The sequence below is a fragment of the Larus michahellis genome, chromosome 9 (genome assembly GCF_964199755.1).
Source record: "Larus michahellis chromosome 9, bLarMic1.1, whole genome shotgun sequence".
Taxonomy (NCBI): Eukaryota; Metazoa; Chordata; class Aves; order Charadriiformes; family Laridae; genus Larus; species Larus michahellis.
The window spans coordinates 32,617,014-32,635,345 of record NC_133904.1 but is presented as its reverse complement, the minus strand read 5'-3'; the positions used below and the strand labels follow the sequence as shown (position 1 = coordinate 32,635,345).

At 45.6% G+C, this 18,332-nt stretch overlaps 1 protein-coding gene across 3 annotated transcripts in view; it reads right to left on the bottom strand.

Moving 5' to 3' along the window:
• Positions 1–18,332, bottom strand: part of LOC141748250 (proto-oncogene DBL-like) — a 62,418-nt gene that overhangs the window by 8,921 nt on the left and 35,165 nt on the right. For 2 of the 3 annotated variants that reach the window (XM_074599972.1, XM_074599971.1), the window contains 15 exons: positions 17,034–17,225; positions 15,409–15,600; positions 15,099–15,270; positions 11,492–11,580; positions 10,822–10,910; positions 10,525–10,591; positions 8,624–8,739; positions 8,441–8,510; positions 7,992–8,084; positions 7,562–7,654; positions 6,454–6,579; positions 5,410–5,631; positions 1,839–1,931; positions 781–859; positions 179–242 (listed from right to left, as the gene is read on the bottom strand). In XM_074599972.1, the coding sequence (XP_074456073.1) occupies positions 179–242; positions 781–859; positions 1,839–1,931; positions 5,410–5,631; positions 6,454–6,579; positions 7,562–7,654; positions 7,992–8,084; positions 8,441–8,510; positions 8,624–8,739; positions 10,525–10,591; positions 10,822–10,910; positions 11,492–11,580; positions 15,099–15,270; positions 15,409–15,600; positions 17,034–17,225 (1,757 nt within the window). Of the gene's footprint in view, positions 1–178; positions 243–780; positions 860–1,838; positions 1,932–2,763; positions 4,867–5,409; positions 5,632–6,453; positions 6,580–7,561; positions 7,655–7,991; positions 8,085–8,440; positions 8,511–8,623; positions 8,740–10,524; positions 10,592–10,821; positions 10,911–11,491; positions 11,581–15,098; positions 15,271–15,408; positions 15,601–17,033; positions 17,226–18,332 lie in introns of those variants that run through there. The other variant, XM_074599973.1, reaches the window with a different exon arrangement.

The following is an 18,332-nucleotide window of genomic DNA, read 5'->3' as shown; positions in this document are numbered from 1 at the left end:
TCCCCAAACCTCTGCCACCGAAGGATGGACGGCAGCACGTCCCTCCTGCCACCCACCCAGGGGTCCCGGACAGAAACGGAGCTGGGGGAAATACACAGAGGCACGATATGGCACGGCCCAAAGGTGCCCAGCGATGGGAGGTACTGGGGGAGCCCCTGGTCTGGATCCCAGCACTCACCCATCGCTCAGCTGGGAGGAGAGCGGGAGCTGGTCCGTGCACGAGCCGGGCTGCTGCTTCTCCACTGCGGGGATGCCAAACACCAGCATAAATCCCATTTTTTATTAGCAACCGTCACACTTGAAGCATTACTTAGAGTCAGACGTCTTGTACAACCCTAACGATTTCTGGTTAGAGAAAACCAGACCTAGGGACTCTTGCAAAGCACAGACTTCGTTATGATGAAGACGGTACGCTAGCACAAATCCAATAGCCAGCATGCCACTGTGCACTCTAATATGCTTAAAACTAGGCATCTGCTATGTATTCTGTTGAATTAAGCCCATGATAACAAATGTGAAGTAAACCCCAAAGTAATGACCAAAAAAAAAAATATATATATATACTTCAGTAATTCATTTTCACATAAGCACGTGGCCTTTACTGCTCTGAGTTACATTATGTCCCGGCAATGTAAGGCCTCACTCCAGTATTTTACTACCAGGCTGCTTCTGAAAAAATCAACATTCTGGTGAGAATGGGTGGATTTGAAGATTAGCAATGTGAAAATAGGAAAGGTGCTGCTGCAGAGTCAATGCCACAGAGAAACTGGTCCAATGTACCTTTTATAAGCTCCTGCTGCTTGAACAAGATTTTCCTTATTTCATTTAGCCATGCCATCTTCAGATCTACTGTTTGGGCCTGGAAGAAGAGAAGAGTGTCTGAATTTTGAATTAAGAATCACCCATTATAATGTATGAACAAAACCTTACTTTTCTGTGCTGTAATTAACCTGAAATCCCCTTTTATCCAAAGCCACCACTAAATTTTAAACATTCTTCAGCTTTTAAAATTGATGATCCCCACTACATCCAGGCAAAACACAGTGGAAATTGTGGAGCCATCACTACAACGCAAGGAGTGTGGGCAAAAGTGCACATGTGTTTGCTTCTTATCCCTTTAACAAAATAGCTAAAGGGCCAAATCTGCATTTTGTATATATGTGCACTTGGCTACATACATCTGCTTTGTGAATTTAAGTTCACAAAGAGAAAAGAGGAAAAAAAGCTGGGCAGAGGACCTATTAAAAAAAAACCAAACAATATTTTCACAACGGGTTTTCCTGTGAACACCCCAATAGGCAAACATTTCACCTCCACAAATTTCTATTCAAAATGCTAGAAGAGGGGGGAAAAAAAATAATCAGGAAGGAATCAGGTCAATCAGGCTACTATTTTGTAGATGAGTCGAAAGACTGCTGGAAATAGCAGCACAGAGGCTGAGCCTTTGCTCCGGGAGCAGTTCTGACATCTAATTGTAGAGGAGCACACGTGGCCTGTGTCCATTAAAGCATGATGCCCATTTCCCAGCCCAATTCATACAAGCTATTAAGCACAGTAAAGTCTTTTTTTGTCCAGTTCCAGGTCTATTGGAGGGTTCATCTGGAATAAAAGGCTCTGGTTCCAAGGGGCAATTCTGTCTCCACTTTAAGATGACTTTTACAGTCCTGGACTGGCCACCAAGGACCAACCGCTGGGACAGCTCTGGGAATGCTGTCTTGGGAAAAGAGGAATTGAAAATGCAAGTTAAATATCTGATAATCCCATAAAGATCAAGGGGAGGCATTTCCCTAACGCTGTTATGAGGATGTACAAATACCCAGGCTTTCGAAGCGACAAACCTGCACGACATAGACCTCTTCTCGCCCACTATACCAGATTTCAAATTTCCGATGATCTCCTTTCACATTCTCAGTTATTCCAACCGCATTCATCTGCAAATCCAAAAGAACCAAAAAGTTAACCATACCACAAATCTCTCCCTCTTCCCTACGATTCCAGACATTTTGCAGCATGTTAAACAAACCTGTTCTCACCCAATTTAACATATTTCGTCAACTTTAATTTCAGTTGCAAGTGAAAGTCATTATCTAACTTATCCCCCCGACTTTCCGCCAGCTTGTTGTATTTGCAACAGCTTTCTGAAACCAATCGATGGGGACTTTTCATTCGGGAATCAGTGGAACTAACTGAAAAGTCATCTCATACCTCTTCCAGCATGAAGTTTCCCAGATGAGGCACACGAAGCATTATAAATGCACGGCACTTTATTTTTCTACATACATTATTTCTGCCATATGATTCTTTATTTACTCACTGGATGCCGTGTTTCATTCTTTCAGTGATCTTTAAAACCCCTTTGTGAAGCCCTCAGCTCCTTTAGGAATTTCAGTTCAACGTCTTTTGGTCCCTGCCTATCCCTGTAGTTGAGACATCATCCCAAGGTTCCCAACAGAAGGGTTAATTTTTTGATGTACAGCCTGAGCTGCCGCAAACCTGGCTTTTAGGAAGGACGCAGATTTCAAGCTAGATGTGGCCGGATGCTGCTGTACCCCTTATCACAGCCCACTTTTGATAAGGTGGATGGAAATGCCAAAGGCACAAATCATTCAGGATCTGCACACCATGACCCAACTGAATGAGAAGCTCCAACTATGGTTGGAGTCCAAGAAAGTCTTCATCAACAGGAGACTTCTGTCCCACCTGCCGAACACGTCAGAGAGCTGAAAAGTGCTTTAATACCCGATATCGCATAAAACATCTTCTCATTTGAAGCACAGTTTGCTAGGAATTTATTGCTGATTAATGCATGGTCCAAAATAGCTAAAGTATCCCACTTACACGTTTTGAAACTGATCTAATAATAATGGTATCATCTACCATAAATTATTCACACGGACCACATTAGATAAATCAGCATAAATACAAACAAAGCCCTGGAAAGAGCATCTGTTTAACACTGCTGTCCCTCTTTAATACGTGCATCCTCAGAGCTCTTGGTCTGAGAAACTAATGAGGAGGATTTACAGACTGGGTCACCTGGGCAAACTTTCTGTTCCTAGTTATGTTTTCAAACGTCGGCGCCCATTTTCAGTGACCACCAACAGCCTCAGGAAATAGAAAACAAGTTGCTAATTAGCTTTCTTCATTTCTTCACTGGCATAAGCAGCAGAGCTCTTCTGACCTTTGGAGAAAGCGTTTGCCTCCAGATGCGGAAAGGTGCCGCGCTGAAGAGCGGTCAGTATTTCCCAGTCTCTCTTTGCCTGGCATCCCTCTCTCAACCGCTCCGGTACAGCCACGTTTGACAAAAGTCGAGAGACCTGCGCTGAGCAGGACTGGGCTTGCAAGAAGGTGATCAAAGCCAGTGACCACTGGCAGTTCTACACACATCCACCGGTATTCAAAAAACACACGGGTTAAAGTCTGCAGCATCGTCCTGAATGTTTTGGAAAATTCTCTCCTGCGCAGTATAGCGCCGTGATGCCCTCGAAAGCTGGATCAGGCTCCATCCTGATGTTACGAACACTTAAAAAACTTCAAAGTTAAAAAAAATAAATTTATGGAAGATGTTGAAAGGGCACCCCATCCAGTTGCCGCAATTTCCAGTTCTGTGCATCTTGTTTAACACGGCAAATTATACGGAGGCTCCTACAAAACTGCCCAGGCATCGAGATCTTAGAAATTTTACATGATCTACTATGAGGACGTGAAGAGAAGTGCCAGCAATAGACATATTTAAGGTCTGTCCGTTCACGTTAGCGGATTTTGAGATGGTGTGTCCCCCCCTGGCCAGGATTTACTGTCCCTCAGCCGTTGACTGCAATGCAGACAAGGTGGGCTGGTGGGAAGCTCTGGGATGGCGTTCCTCTGCATCGCCTTCCAGGGCGGTACAAGGCAGACTCACCTCCTTGGCGTTGCAGCGAGTTATGAACCTGCATCCTCTACATCACTGAATCTCAGCTGAAGAGGTATTGACCACTGGATATTTTACATACTCCGTACGTAAATGTTTGTTTTACAGACGTCCAGTTACACAGCTTCGACCCAACGGCTTGCTTTAATTCCGAATCCCCAGAAAACACCCTTGCGAAGAAAAATAATGTCCTGGTGCCATCATGAATCAAACAAATGTCAAGCTCCAGAAACATGATTTTGCCCTCAGGACAGCAATTCTGAGAAGGGATGCGTGCAGATGTAATCCTGCAGCATCCACGGATTCTCTTACCCCAACCTCTCGTGGCAACGCAAACAACTGGAAAATGAGCCCTCTGGAGGCAAAGAAAAATCCTGGCCACATTGCCTGAATTCCTGAGCACAGGATTTTCTCCTCCGAGCAGGCTTTCCCCACACCACCTTTTCAGTTCTTTCAAAAGCACGTATGGCAAAACAAGCGCTACAGGGAAAACAAGCTCTCCAGAAAGAAAATGATGCTGTTTGGGAAAAACATTTCACATATGGCCTGGGATTTGCTTTTAATACACAATTTGTAACATGCGCTGGAGCTGAACAGACTTATCTACTATTACATGTCTTTCCGACGACTCGTGGCACCTCTGTCCCCAGACCCCGCTGAGATCAAGGACCTGCAGCATCTACTCCAACTGCCCAGGTTTTTTCCTATTCTAAGATATACCCATATGGGGTTTTTACTTATTAAGAAAAACAAGGCAGAGTACTGAGACAAAACGCTGGTGTTAGAAGCACTCATCACCCGCAGAACGCCAGGAGGTCTCTTTTAGAGGAGCAGTTTGGGATTTTTGTTGACCATAGTTAGCATTTATAGGCTTGAGACAGTTGTTTATGTCCCTCATATTTTGCCACAGGCTACTCTCTTCATCTGATAATTGTCCTTTCAGCTGCAGTTAGAGCCTGCCAAAGGAGAAAGGCAATGAGAGAGGAGGAAGAGTTCTCTCCGCATCCCCCTGGCTGGGAGACAGGGCTCGGGAGCAGCCAGGCTCCTCCAGGCTGGGCACCAGACGGAGCCCAGCCCAAGGGACCTCCCTGGGGACCATGGACATGAGGAGACCCCTTGCTCTCCCAGTTGGGCTGGGGAAGGCGTGAAGAGCCTCCCCAGTTTCATGCCCTCGCCCCCGCTGCTGGAAAGGGGACTAGGGGAGGGGGGAAGGCACATTCTCATCCCTGGGACTTGCCCACAACACCATCTCCCCAGCAGATGCCACCACATATGTGACACTGAGTCCACAGGCTCTCCCAGTTGCTGCTTCAGCTATGGGGTTCCTCACAGTTTATTACAACCAACAGCCTTTCAGGGGCATGGCACTTCCATACGGGGCATTACAACCCGTAACAGCAGGAAACAAGCCACCATGACAGAGGAAATACACTCTCTGGGTCTGCAGAATTACTGATTTACAACATAAAAGGCAATGGCCCCAACTAAAAATTCCTTACTTTCAAAAAATGCTTAAAGCTGTAAGATGAGGTTTTGTCATATCCATCTCCATGGTCCTCTCGCTTCTTGCAGAAGACCAAGGCTTTCTCATACAGGAAGAGATGCCTCTGCATTGGCTTGAACCTGGCAAGATCCTTCATTTTTGTCGGACCTTTTCGGTGTCCCGTCCAAACACTGAAAGATCCTTGCATCAACACTTTCCCCAGTTCGCTCAGGTCACCCTGGTGAGAGTATGACAAATAAAAAAAAAAGAAAGAAAGAAAGAAAAAGACGTCAATTAAAATGCAAGGGGACTGTCCAAACAACGACGGGCAACGGGGCCAGCCCTGTTCCAAGGCAGGTCACTAAGAATAGGTCTTCCTGGAAGGATCAGATGATTTTTTGGGAGAGACGGCATGGTGCCAGGAGGGAAGCAGAGGTCTCGGATGCAGGGCTGCGGCTGGCCTATGTGAAGGGATACAAGTCCGTAACTGGAAGAACTGAGAAGACAGGAAAGCTCTCCAGCTCCTGTGGAAGTCCAGGTCAAGGGCTCTGTCTACTTCAGTGGGAGAGGGCAGAGGAGATTTGAGCCTGAACCGAGGTCTCGGAGCATGGACTTCTCAAGGAGGCCAGGACTGGGACCAGCAGCTCAGAAAGCCATCCCCTCACCCTTCTCTGAAGCCCTAGGAAAGACAACCGCTTCAATGGGCAAGGATCAAAATCAGAGAGGATTCAGTTGAATGTTGAATGAGAAATGCCATGAAGACACCCCAGGTGAATTAATAAGGTGGGCCATGAGACAACTAAGGTGCATGCCGGAAAAAATACTCTCGAGAACCACAAGGTGGCAAGTGTGAGCACTATGCAACTTTGGGTACGTCCTTTGGATACAAAGATTTTCCAAAATCCTGAAATCATATGGAAGGCTGTCACTTGTTAAGAGCTTCCTGATCCCACTCACTTTGTAGCTGCTCTAGTACAGTTTTTAGGTCATACATTCTGGGACACTATCCATTCCCAATGCATCATCCGGCCTTGGTCTCCCATTACCCAAATCTACTCACATCATATCCTGTTATTGAAATCTGATGCATGGAGTCATTGACGGACTTTAGCAAATCCAACATTGCAACTAGAGCTTCTTGAAGTTCCTGAACTCCGTCACAGCTCGTGCTGTACTTTAGCAACTCCTGAAAATAGAAATGGAAGTGCACGTGTTGAACAAAACAGTTTTCCACCTCACCCGAAGTCTCCAATGTCCAAGAGCAACCTACACTGCCTAAGTTTCTTTTTTCATAGGTCACCAGAAAAAAGACTGGGTCTAAACCACAGTCAGTATGAGGTGCGCAACGAGCGACTGAAGCATGGCCCATTTTTTTCTGGGTTTCCTTAAGGACAGTGTCAGGTTACAGAGCGGCATCTGGCTCATCCGAGTTCTTTGTATTGTGTTTTCCTGCTTGGTAAGAAATGGGAAATAAGGCTGGGGTTTTCCATCAGCTGCCAATATGTCATATCTGCTGCAACCTTATTTGAAGGCATATGATTGTCTTCAGACTGGCAGACACAAGGAGCAGATTTATAAAATCCAGAGCCTTCAGGTCAATAAGCAGAAGACAGAGTTGGGTATTATACCACTGAAATAATATAACTTTCATTTGCGATCTCCTCTGCCCACTTAGAGCTCCTCGTATACTCATCCCTCATTCAAGAAGCTGCAAGGTGGGGTTCAGAAGTCACCACCCCAGTTTTCTGTAAACTGGGAATAACAGCACTGCCCTGCCTTAGAGCAGGGACACAATAATAAATGCATTAAAGATTACAGGCATCATAACAACCCTGAGGGGAAAAGGAGATGCATCAATATATTATAGTTCATTCATCACACGCTTACTGTCATCTCTGGTTCAGTTTTCTTAGAGCTGCTTCTGCCCTTTTGCATCTCTGAACAGATGCAGTCTTTCTCCCCGTAAAAACAGTTTGTTAAGAGATCTTGTTCCTTTTCCAGGTATGCGGGTTTTCATCTTCACTGAAAGTCACTACGGGAGGGCCAAGCTAAGCAGTATGCAATCTAAGGCTTGGTGCTGATTTACAAGTAACCTTTAATTGAAAAATAAAAGAAACCTGAAAGCAGATCTATCTCCTGATGCCCTTTCAAAGTAGAATATGAAATACCTTCAGAAGTAACTGGTACTTTGTCAGGCGCTGCACTGGTTTGAGCAAATAGGAATCCAGCCCGAGTTTGTGCTCCAATTTTCTTTGGCATTCCTGGAACCAAGAATTCCAATTAAGCAAGTTCTGCACCAACTATAAGTAGTTATTCCAACAGCACGACTAGTATGGTTTGCTGTCTTCAAAGATTTCATCTAAAATTGTCATATGGTGTCTATAACTAAAGAAATTTTATAAAACCACATGAAGTAACATAATGAACAGATCTGCCTTAAACTCGTTGTGTACAAGAAACTCCAACAGTTATTTTTGTGAGGCTTCCATGCAATGGCACACAGAATATGCTGCAAAATCAGCGGGGTGCTGAAGAGAGTGTTTAGGACAAGTGAGTGTCCCAGGCCGATGCCTGCCTTGGTAGGAACACATGGCTCACCTGGAAGAAGGTGCTTTCGGAGCACTGCCTCCACAGGGACTCCGACCGGGGCTTGTTCTGGCAGTATTTCTCATACATCTGGAAATCCTGTCGCTGTAAGGGAAGCCGAAAGGCAAGTCACACACGCACAGACACCAACCTGCTGTGCGGACAAATAAGCTGAACACCCAAACTGTGAATTTGCTTTTATCTCTGCTTCCAACCTTAATATCTAAAAGTCACAGAGTTTGGGTAAAAGAACCGCTGCTGGGAATCACAGCGGTGTAGTCACGACCGCTGCTTTCCCCCATCTGCTGCTGGCCACACACCCACGCTCCCTGCCTTGCCGGTGGTATTGCCTACCAGGAGCATCTCACCCAACTGACATAACTGAGATGCTGCGGAGTGCGACATATCAGGAGAAACATTGGCCTTCAAGTCTGCTATATATGTGAAAATGAGTCACCTACCCTGTCTAGGAAACAACATCCCACTCTCTCGGGTGCTCCCAGGCAGCTTTCCAGACTGTGCAGGAAAATTCTGCAAGAGACGGGAGACGAGACAAAACGCGGCGGTGAGCAAGGCACGGTTCGGGGATTTAATTGTGAAAGGAAACCAGTCTGATGAAAAGAGGAATAGAGGCAGCATCGTACTTGTTGTGGAAGTCATATATCTCGGGCATGTTTCCGAAGAGGACGTCCTTCCTGTTCCTCAGCACGGGGGGCATGAGGATGAGCATGGCGGGGTTATCCATCTCAGCCCTGTAGCCCTGCGGGATGCAAAAGGGGCTCATCACTCAGTCGGTAAGGCCTTGGCTTGGCACCTCCTCGAAGGCAGATGAAAAAGGGACGTGAACAGACTTTTGATACAATCTGCTTTGTTTCAAAGTGCAGATTTTATTGCCTTATTTTTTTGTCCCTAAACCCCTGCCTTTCAGTCCCTGGGAATGTGGTCCGGCAGGGGATGGCTTGGGATGGCTCCCATGGAGATGCTCTCTATTGACCAAAGGCAAATGGCAGCCACCTTCTCCTCGCTATGGGCTGACTGTGGGAGAGGTCCCGGAGGGGCACTTGTCTGGGTTGAACACATCTGCTCTGTGACTGTGGGACACAGGAGTGACAATGTGTTTGTACAGGGTATGCAGGGACACACAACCTCATGAGAACCGGTGCACGAGGTGGCTTCTTACAAAGCAGGGATGGCTTGAGATCAAATACCAAAATCAATGGGCTTTTTGCTCTTGCACAAGACCAGCCGAGCACCGGGGTCTCACTCTCCTTGATGCCTCAGGATTTCTGTCCTCTGTGATTCCACTTGCCTCTTGAAACCCAGTAAGGAGGAGCTGGAAGGGACACCGCTGCACTACAAATTGTTGGGTGGAACTAGGAAATAATGCAAAGCTCCCCTCAGAGACATCACATCGCTGCACCAACGCAAAAACATACACTAGGTGTGGTAACCATCCTAACTGTAGAGCAGGGAGAAGGCACAGCCAGAGCTCAGGACCATCGCTGCCGAGAAGACTCAAGAAGGCCATCGGCCACCACTCAAGCTGGCCATGCTAGTCACCCAATGTTGCACAGAACTGAGGTCCTTTTAAACAAGAGTAGTAAAAATGTTTCCAAAAATGTACTCAGAATGTATGGCATGTCTTCTTTGGCTTTCCAAGTTAATCTCTCACGCTCACTACGGTTGGGATCAGTATTCCTTACGCTAAGCAGGCATTTTGTAGTTGATTAAGGAGAAGACAAATATCTGGAAAAGCAGTCATTTATCTTTAACGGTTGCAAGCAGGCTTCCCTCTTTAAAGGAAATACTGTCTTCAGAAAAAGGCTATCTGGCCACTTTTCTCTATCTAGACTTGATACTCACGGTAATAAATCTGTGTACCTGCCAACCGCTTCATCACATAGTGTGGTTTCACAGGAAAAAAAACAATCAGTGCAGGGCAATTATGTGTAACTACCTGCAGTCCAACAGATTTATAACCTCTTGCTCCTCGGCAAGAGAAATGCTGGGGGGGGAAGAGGTATTTAAGAGCCAACTTGTTTTGGCCATCAGCAAGAGTTATTTTGAAATAAAGTAGAAGCGTCTAAAATGGCAGCATGAGAAATTATAATCTGATTTCTAAAGAAATGCCGGTTATACCTTCATGAACTTCACAGTACAGAGGCAGAATCCTCCCAATGATAAAACACAAGCTGCTTTCTTTTGTCTCCAAAAGGTAAAAGAAATTAGGGAACAGTTAAAAATAACAGCTTTTTGTACATTTTTCCAGGCATCGATAAAACTAATTACCAGCGCTTTTGTGTACAAACAGAAGGCTTCTCCCTCATTCTAGATGAAAAGCTCATCCTGACACCAACTGCTCCTGCAGATGCCTCCAACAAAGAAAAGCTAGGGAGAAAACTTGAACGTTTACGACCAACTTGGGATCTGACAGTCTGGCAGAAACCTGCCCCACCGCATTTTTGCTTCGTTTGACAGAGTGGCAGGTGCCCTTTTGTACAAGTCACCGGGGAATGGTAATGACCAACCTGAAAAAGTCACTCACCGTCAAGACAGTGAAGAGTTCCTCCACGTACACTCTCTCAGTTTCTATAAGCTCATTTATGACATGGCTAAAATAAAGAAGAATAAAAAAAAAAGCAGCATATTATTTTCATATCTGTAAAAAACCTTACAGTTCAACAAGCCCAAAATCCAGCGTGATCTCATGAACAACCAACATAGGGAAGATAAAACAGGCAAAAGCACAAGAGATGGTCAGGTTGGCGGAACACATGGATGGGGCAAGGACCGGCCAGAAATAAACATCATTTTGAGTGAGGTAAACAGGGTGAAAGCTTACCCTTTCAGTATATCTAAGTTGTCATCACTGTCTGAAATAAAAGATTGCAAGGAATTCCGTTTTTCCTGGTAGTCGTGCATGACTTCAATCTGGAAGAGAAATGGGATGCAGTGGGAAGAGCTCCAGGGGGTCACTGCAGAGGCAGCATGAGCCCAGGCATCCCAGAGGCATCCCAGCCCTGATGCGGGCACGGGAACTCCTTGGGGAAGGAAGAAATACGCCTCCTTTTAAGAAATCCTTTGCGACACAAAACTTTTAAAAGGGCACAGCGTATAACGGGTAGCCAAACATTCCCAGAAATTACTCTGCCGCATAAAACCTGAAAATACTGGTAACAAAATTCACTAGTGCAGAAACCGGAGAACAGTTTCCCCAGGGGAAATATCTGTGGATGTGGGTGTTGCTAATAGACATCACTGTTATGCAAAGAACAAGTTCAGGGAATAACTCCCAGGAAATCGATATCTGCGACTTGGAAAAACAACGCAAGATAGATCTCAGGTGCTGGACTAATCCAACTAAACCATACGGACATGAAGGGGCTGTTTGGTTCATTTTTTAAAAAGAGAAAAAGCATCTTCAAATCCAAAGTCAAAGTACAACCAATTTTTAGAAGGGTTTCAGTTTTTCAGTGTATAAAACTCATTCAGATTTCAAGAATAATTTTTACCTTGCGAGAACTTGGAGTTTTCCTTGATGTTTTCTTCCCAGGGAGAGAGAGATCAAATGAAAACTTCAAACTGGAATTAAAATCCACGCCTTGGGCAGGAAATAAAAAAATATATAATTATGTACTGTACATCATGAAGGAGATGGTTCAGACAGAAACTAACAAGTCACAAAGAAAAATGGGATACATTTTAAGAATGAATAATTAGCCAATTCTACAGGCAAACTGGCACAATAAAGGGTAACATCTCAAACAACAATACCGAGTACCAAATAATGCAAGTCACACAGATGGTCATAAAGGCCATAAAGTAGAAAGTAATCAGAAAAAGCGAGATGTCCATTAAGTGAATACTGTCATCAAAACCTAACAGAGTCTGTGAAGCCTGTGCAAATGATAGAAAACAATAAAATCAAATAAACTACCAAAAGGAACATCACCCACTGGGATACTCTTTTAAAGTCCTTTTATGAACGTAGGGCAAAATGCTCAGCTGGTATAAACTGTTTCTCCACCTTGAAAGAATTTATTGATACTGTCAGTAAATAATTACAACTTGTAATACTTTGGGTTACAGAGGTAAATTGGAAGCTTAAAAATAAAACACAGAATCACAGAATGGTTAGAGTTGGACGGGACCTTGAAGATCATCTCGTTCCAATGCCCCTGCCCTGGGCAGGGACACCTCCCACCAGACCAGGTTGCTCCAAGCCCCGTCCAGCCTGGCCTTGAACCCCTCCAGGGATGGGGCAGCCACAGCTTCTCTGGGCAACCTGGGCCAGGGGCTCACCACCCTCACAGCAAAGAATTTCTTCCTGATATCCAATCTAAATCTCCCCTCTTCCAGTTTGAAGCCATTATCCCTCATCCTGTCACTACATGCCCTTGTAGAAAGTCCCTCTCCAGCTTTCCTGTAGGGCCCCTTCAAACAACACCGATCTCCCCAATGAGTTATATGGTGTCTTTCAAATACTTCTTATTCCTGAATTGTTAATATGACAATACTTCACCAAAAGGGTCTTTTCCCCCAAGATAAATGGCAATAAGGAATTTCTCCAGCTCTGTGAGGGGTCTGTTGCACAGACACAACGTGGCAGAGGACAGAGGAGGCAGCTGGGACCAGCAGGGGATCAACAATGACCCATTTTGGCAGTGGCAAGACATCGTGCTGGCTCCAGCCAGCCCCAGTGGCTGCACCAATCTCCGAGATGGACCAAAAATAAACACGCTCTGATGTGCACTATTCACCTTTTTTACAAACAGGAAAAAAAAAAAAAAAAAGCAGGCCAGCAAAGTAAACATCTAAAAAAAGATTGGACTAATGAAATATCTTTCCAGTAGGGTGCAAAAAGGTCTCACAACACATACAAATGCAACAGCAGCTGCGTCTAGATCGAGGGTTTCAGCAGCGCTGACACTGAGGAGCCACCTTTGGCGAAACAGCAGATGTAGGGAGGAAAATGGATGCAGAGGAACACAACCCCCCATGGAGAACGAGTGCCCCACCTTCAGATGGGGCCATGGTAAGACAAAACCATGACGTGTTCTCACACTCACGGGGCCTTAAACCTCCCCGTGCTAACACGCCGCGTGAGGCAGGAGAGAGGTGGATGCTGGGGAGCAGACCAGAGGTGAGTGGGGTGTGACCCATCGCGGACAGGAAGATCCAAAAAAACAGGGACCTGCCAGTGGTCCTACTGGGAGACTCCCACTGGGAGGAAGGGAACATGGAGAGGAAGATAGGTGAGAGAGGGTGACCAGCTGCAGCTCCATGTTTTGTTGCAAATGACTTTGCCCCAGCACTTGGGCTCGGCCGCAGCCTGCCGTACCGCTTCCACACACCTTCCTACGCTTCACAGCTCAGGAGGGGGTGGGTTTACTCTTTTCCCCCCCCCAAAAAAAACTGGTTTGAAAATTAGAACCACATTTATCAGACAGGCTTCAAATCCAGGGCAAAGATGAATGAGGAAGCATCTGTCCTCAGATGGAAAAAGAAGGGGTGGGGGAAACAAAAGGAAGAAAGAAAAAGAGGACAAAAGGAAAGTGCTTGGAGGTGGTTTGGTTTCAATCCACGCCATAAAACCCCTCCATCCCAAAGCGCTCCCGGCGGAGCCTCGCGTGTGTCTTCAACACTGCACATCACGCCAGCAGGACAGCAGCGTTTTGATGTTCTGTGTCCAACAGAGGCCTTATTAAAAAGCTCTCTTGGCATGATCTATCCAAAGAGGAACCTTTTGCCTTTCCCCGCTTGCCGGCTATGCCCCTTTCAACAGGCTTGATCATCCCTTTCAGGATAGGGATTAATGGAGGATACCTGGGCTTTGCAGGCAGCGACCGCCTTTGCTAGAAAAACGTGCATCCCATAAAGGCATGAAATAAGTGCAGCCGATTGATGAAGGTCTCAGAACATCCCCCCGAGGTGGCCACCCATTTACACCCACTCTTTAGGTCAATAATTCCTCCCGAATACTTTCCTGTTTCTAGAAAGTTGGGAAAGCTACATTAGGTAAAATGGGCAATACTCCAAAGGCTCAGCTTTTTTCCTGATTGAGGAAAGGGGCTGAGAGGCCAGTGTGGTCTAGTGAAGGGGCCACCAGCCCAGGAAAAGGAAATTTGGGATTTATTTACTGCTCTGGCCTGCACCTATTCCCCTCACTGCATCCAGCTCCATTCCCATCCTCGGCTAATTTGGCTATTCACATGTCACCCGCTTAATTGGAGGCACTTTCACTCTTTGTATGACACCTGCTACAATTCACCATAACCAATATTCATTAATTCATCGTCAAAATTTTGTGTTAAACCACAAATATTTAATTACTTTATGCAGTCAGATCACTGAATTTAATATTCCCACATAACTTAGCATCTCCCTGGTTTAAAATACACAGATGTTACTTTAGAATACTTTTTAATTCTGATACATACAGGGCTGCCAAGGATGAAAGGTTTAACGTTATCATTTAAAGCTAACATTGTGGCACATCCCATTACCAAAATCAAGGCAGAACATTCAGTGACCTCAGTTCAACCAGAATTTGTACCTCGATGGGCATTAATTATTCCACAATGGGGATTTAAGGGAAGACACTCTCAAGGAATCAAAGGGAATTAAGCATCCAGCTTCTCATTTCTCTTCGTGAGATTTGAGCTCCTCATTTCTCTGAGCTCCTTTGCAAACATCAGTCTCCCTTTATGTCAGTTCCAGCTGAAGACAGCTATGGAGACTGTCACAGAGAATAGGTACGCTAATAAATTTATAAGCCTTGCCCTTTTTCCCCTGTAGTACTAATTCACCAGTTTTCAGCCCGGTAGGATGCTAGTAAAGCAGAACTGGAAGTACACACCGTTTACAGCTCTCTTTTTTCACTGAGTAGGAAGGGAAAATAAATACCAAGCAACCAGCCCCATTCTTCACACAGGTATGGGAAGCTCAACACAAAAACTGGAAAGATAATAAATCATCTCATATATATTCAGCGCTATCCAACAACTCTGCGTCAGCCAGCAAGGTCTAGCTGGTTTCTCAAAACCATCCTTAGCCTTACTCTTCCTGCCTCAAAGCAAAATTATCATCTGAAAATACCACAAACTTAAAATATTTTACCATGTTTAGGAGAGAATAATGGTGATTTTGATCTTGGTGGATTTTCTGGCCGAGGGGCTACCAATTGGACCGGCCGCACGTGTTTATCCAACAGCTTCTTGAAGCAAGCCTGCCGATTCTCAAACATGCTCCGAACATTTTCAAGCTTGACCTGCACCGACTGTATCTGGCACTGTAGAGAGCGAAAGAGACTCCTGTGATCAAAAAACAACCACTATTTTGCGCTTTGACCCAAAAGAGAGGAGCATGAAGCTGACAACACCCTCCGATCTTGCTTTTTACTTGTTAAGGAACCGGAGGGGTTGCTTACCTTTAATTCAGATGTTAAGACCGACTCAAAATCGTAGTGTAGGGCCTGGGGATCATAGTTTAAGTAGGCTGAAGAGCTTTCAAGAAACCTTTCTATGTCCTGGAGAGCTTTCTGAGCGCCTTCTTTAGACTGGCACTTATCCATCTGCTGGTTGGCGAGCAGGTAGGCACCTTCGTCGCAGCACTGCAGAGCCTGGGGACAGCAGGGTGCAAACACAGGGAGCGAGACCATGAGCAGCACCCCTTCTAAATCAAGGTTCCCATCAGGAAGACCGTTTACCGGCTCTGTATTTTCAACATGGAGCTAATTAGTACTCCCCTGAAGACCTCAGCAGCTATCGCGTTTTGATTAGAAAGCAGAAAGGCCACATATTTTCTGGAGAGTGACTGCAGTCCTCAGCATGCCCAGACAAGATGTGCTCCCACTTGTACCTGGGTAAAACCAGTGGTTTAACTGACACAGAAGCACTATTTAGCACATACTTGAACCAAATGACAAGCAGATCTTCATTTATCCAACTCAGAAAGCTGAAGGGGGCACTACAGAGTTTATGATGAGACAGGCAGGTTTTTTGAGCTAAACACCTGGCTCGGTGCAGACCTGCACTGCGAGGAATGATCAAAGGAATTGCATTCATGTTTTTTTTAAAAAATAAGGATTTCAAATCGCAGTTTTACGTTCTACATTTAACACACACAGATAATAGCTGAACACCAGGCTGGGGTTTGGTTGGCACTTGCACCCTGTGGTGTGCACAGGCGTGAGAAGATGCTGCAGCCAAGAACAACCGAGGACCTCCATCGCTGTGAATGGGAAGGAAAGCCCTGGAGAGCAGGAGCACGCTGGGCTAGACCCATGGGCTAGATCACCAGCACGGGCCAGGACTGCAAGCAGTCCAGGTGAGGACGCTGCCAACGAATCCTCCATCCCCACAGATTAACACAATATTGAAGTGGAGCCCAAGGAGAAGAAAAAAAAAACAACACAACTTCCCTACTCCCACAAAAGCAGTGAAATGGAACAGGGTCAACCTTCACTGCTTCTCTTAATGGCCTCAAGCATTATTACAGCTGCGTGCCTTCTGGCCTAATTAGCGTGAATTTCCCTAAATGAATACTTGATGCTGATTAAGATATCAAAGAGCTTTGGAGCCACATGACTCCACTTCCATGCTAGCACACAGCAGCTGCGCCTATCTACCAATCTGTCACCTTATTTTACAGTCATCTATGTTCATTCTTAATAAATCGCTAAGCAAAAAGGGCTGGAGTTGATCTGAAAGTGTTACCTCTATTGCACTGGGTATGAAAACTTCAAAAGTCAATTAATGTATGGATGCAGCACACAAGTATGACCAAGAGCAGCTGAACTTTGGTGTTCTGAATTTCCCCCTGGAGATGCCCACCTCTTTCTGCTGACTATTCACAGCACCAGCAGATATCTGCTAACTTCGCCAGCTAAGTAAGGGGTGAAGCACTCCTCCAGCCTCTGGGGAACACTTTCCTACCATAAAATGATGAAACAAAACCGCAAATTTCAGATGCTTCCAGCTAAGCAGTGGAGAGGCTAACCCCATGGAGAAGCTAACTATCTACTTCTGAGGGCATGGTGTCTCTGAACTCTACCTGCTGAAGGCGGGTATGAAGATCCAAAGTCTTCTGCAGTCGCATCTGCTTCCTTTTGATCTCATCGGACAAGACATCGGAGTGGTGCCGCAGCTCGTTGCATTGCTGGCAGATTAAGTTGAGCGCATAGTGGTGATTTGCTGCTAGCTGGTGTCCGTGTAGTATCACCACCTGAGCCTTCCCTATCAGATCCTTCAGCGAAAGGAAGAGAATGGATTGCACAGTGACTGAGATAATGCCAAAATATCTACATATAGCAACGTGCACTTTCTCATCTTACCAGGTTTCAGGGACACACGGGGATGACTGCCATTAGGTGCAGCCAGAATGGGTGGCTTACGCAGGATAAAATGGCATCCATCATCGGGGAAAAAAAAAAAAAATTTTGCTATCCAAAAGGAGGATGAAGAAGAAAGCAGTATTTCACCAAGCACGCAATGCCAGGAACGGCTGCTGGCCATGAACTGCTGCCGTCTCCAGGAGCTGCACTCTAAAAGAAACTGCAGCCGACATCCAGTTTAGGCACACTATGCTCATAGAGTGCGAAAGGGAATTTGAGCAGTTAAGGTTTACGGTGAAAATAAACCAGGCCCTTTGCAGCAAAGCTTGATGCAAAGAGCATGCCATCTCCTCTGCACATCTTGGTCAGTGTAACAGTCACGTCTTCTCCAGGATTGGCTTTCTGCTGGGACCCCTGCCCTGTTGCTCCCTGTCTGCCTGGCCTTTTGCTCCTCCTCCCTCCCTCCCTCCACAAACATTTCTTCCCAACAGCCAAAAAGGCTCAGACCTTTCCCATAGGGCTCTTCTTTTCAGAGAAGCCTCTGGGGGTTGTGTCCAGATCCCTCAGGATTTCTCCACTGACCCTGGCCCACGTGCCACGTACACCCCTTTGCAGAAGTCACATCCTCAGTCGGGCTCCTGCGAATCATCTCTTTCCACTCTTCTTTCCCCCTACAGCTCTTAGTCTTCATCCATATGTTACGTTCAAATCACAGACACGTCAAGATAGCAACTTTTTTTGCCTCTCTATGCGCCTGGTAACAAGTCTCTGCCTATTAGCACTGCTAAAGCACTTCACATATAAATAATTCTTCTTCCAGCTCATTAACTCCCACACCTCCCCTATGTTCAGACATTTATCTGTTCTGGATTTTCACGGTGGCTCAGCAATTTATTTTAACTATGATAATTAAATACCTCGTTCCTGGCTTTCAGAGTGATCAGAGCAAAGACGTGAAATCAATCCTTCTGTGCAGCCACTTACCAACAAATTACACCAGAACCAGGCAATTTCAGAAA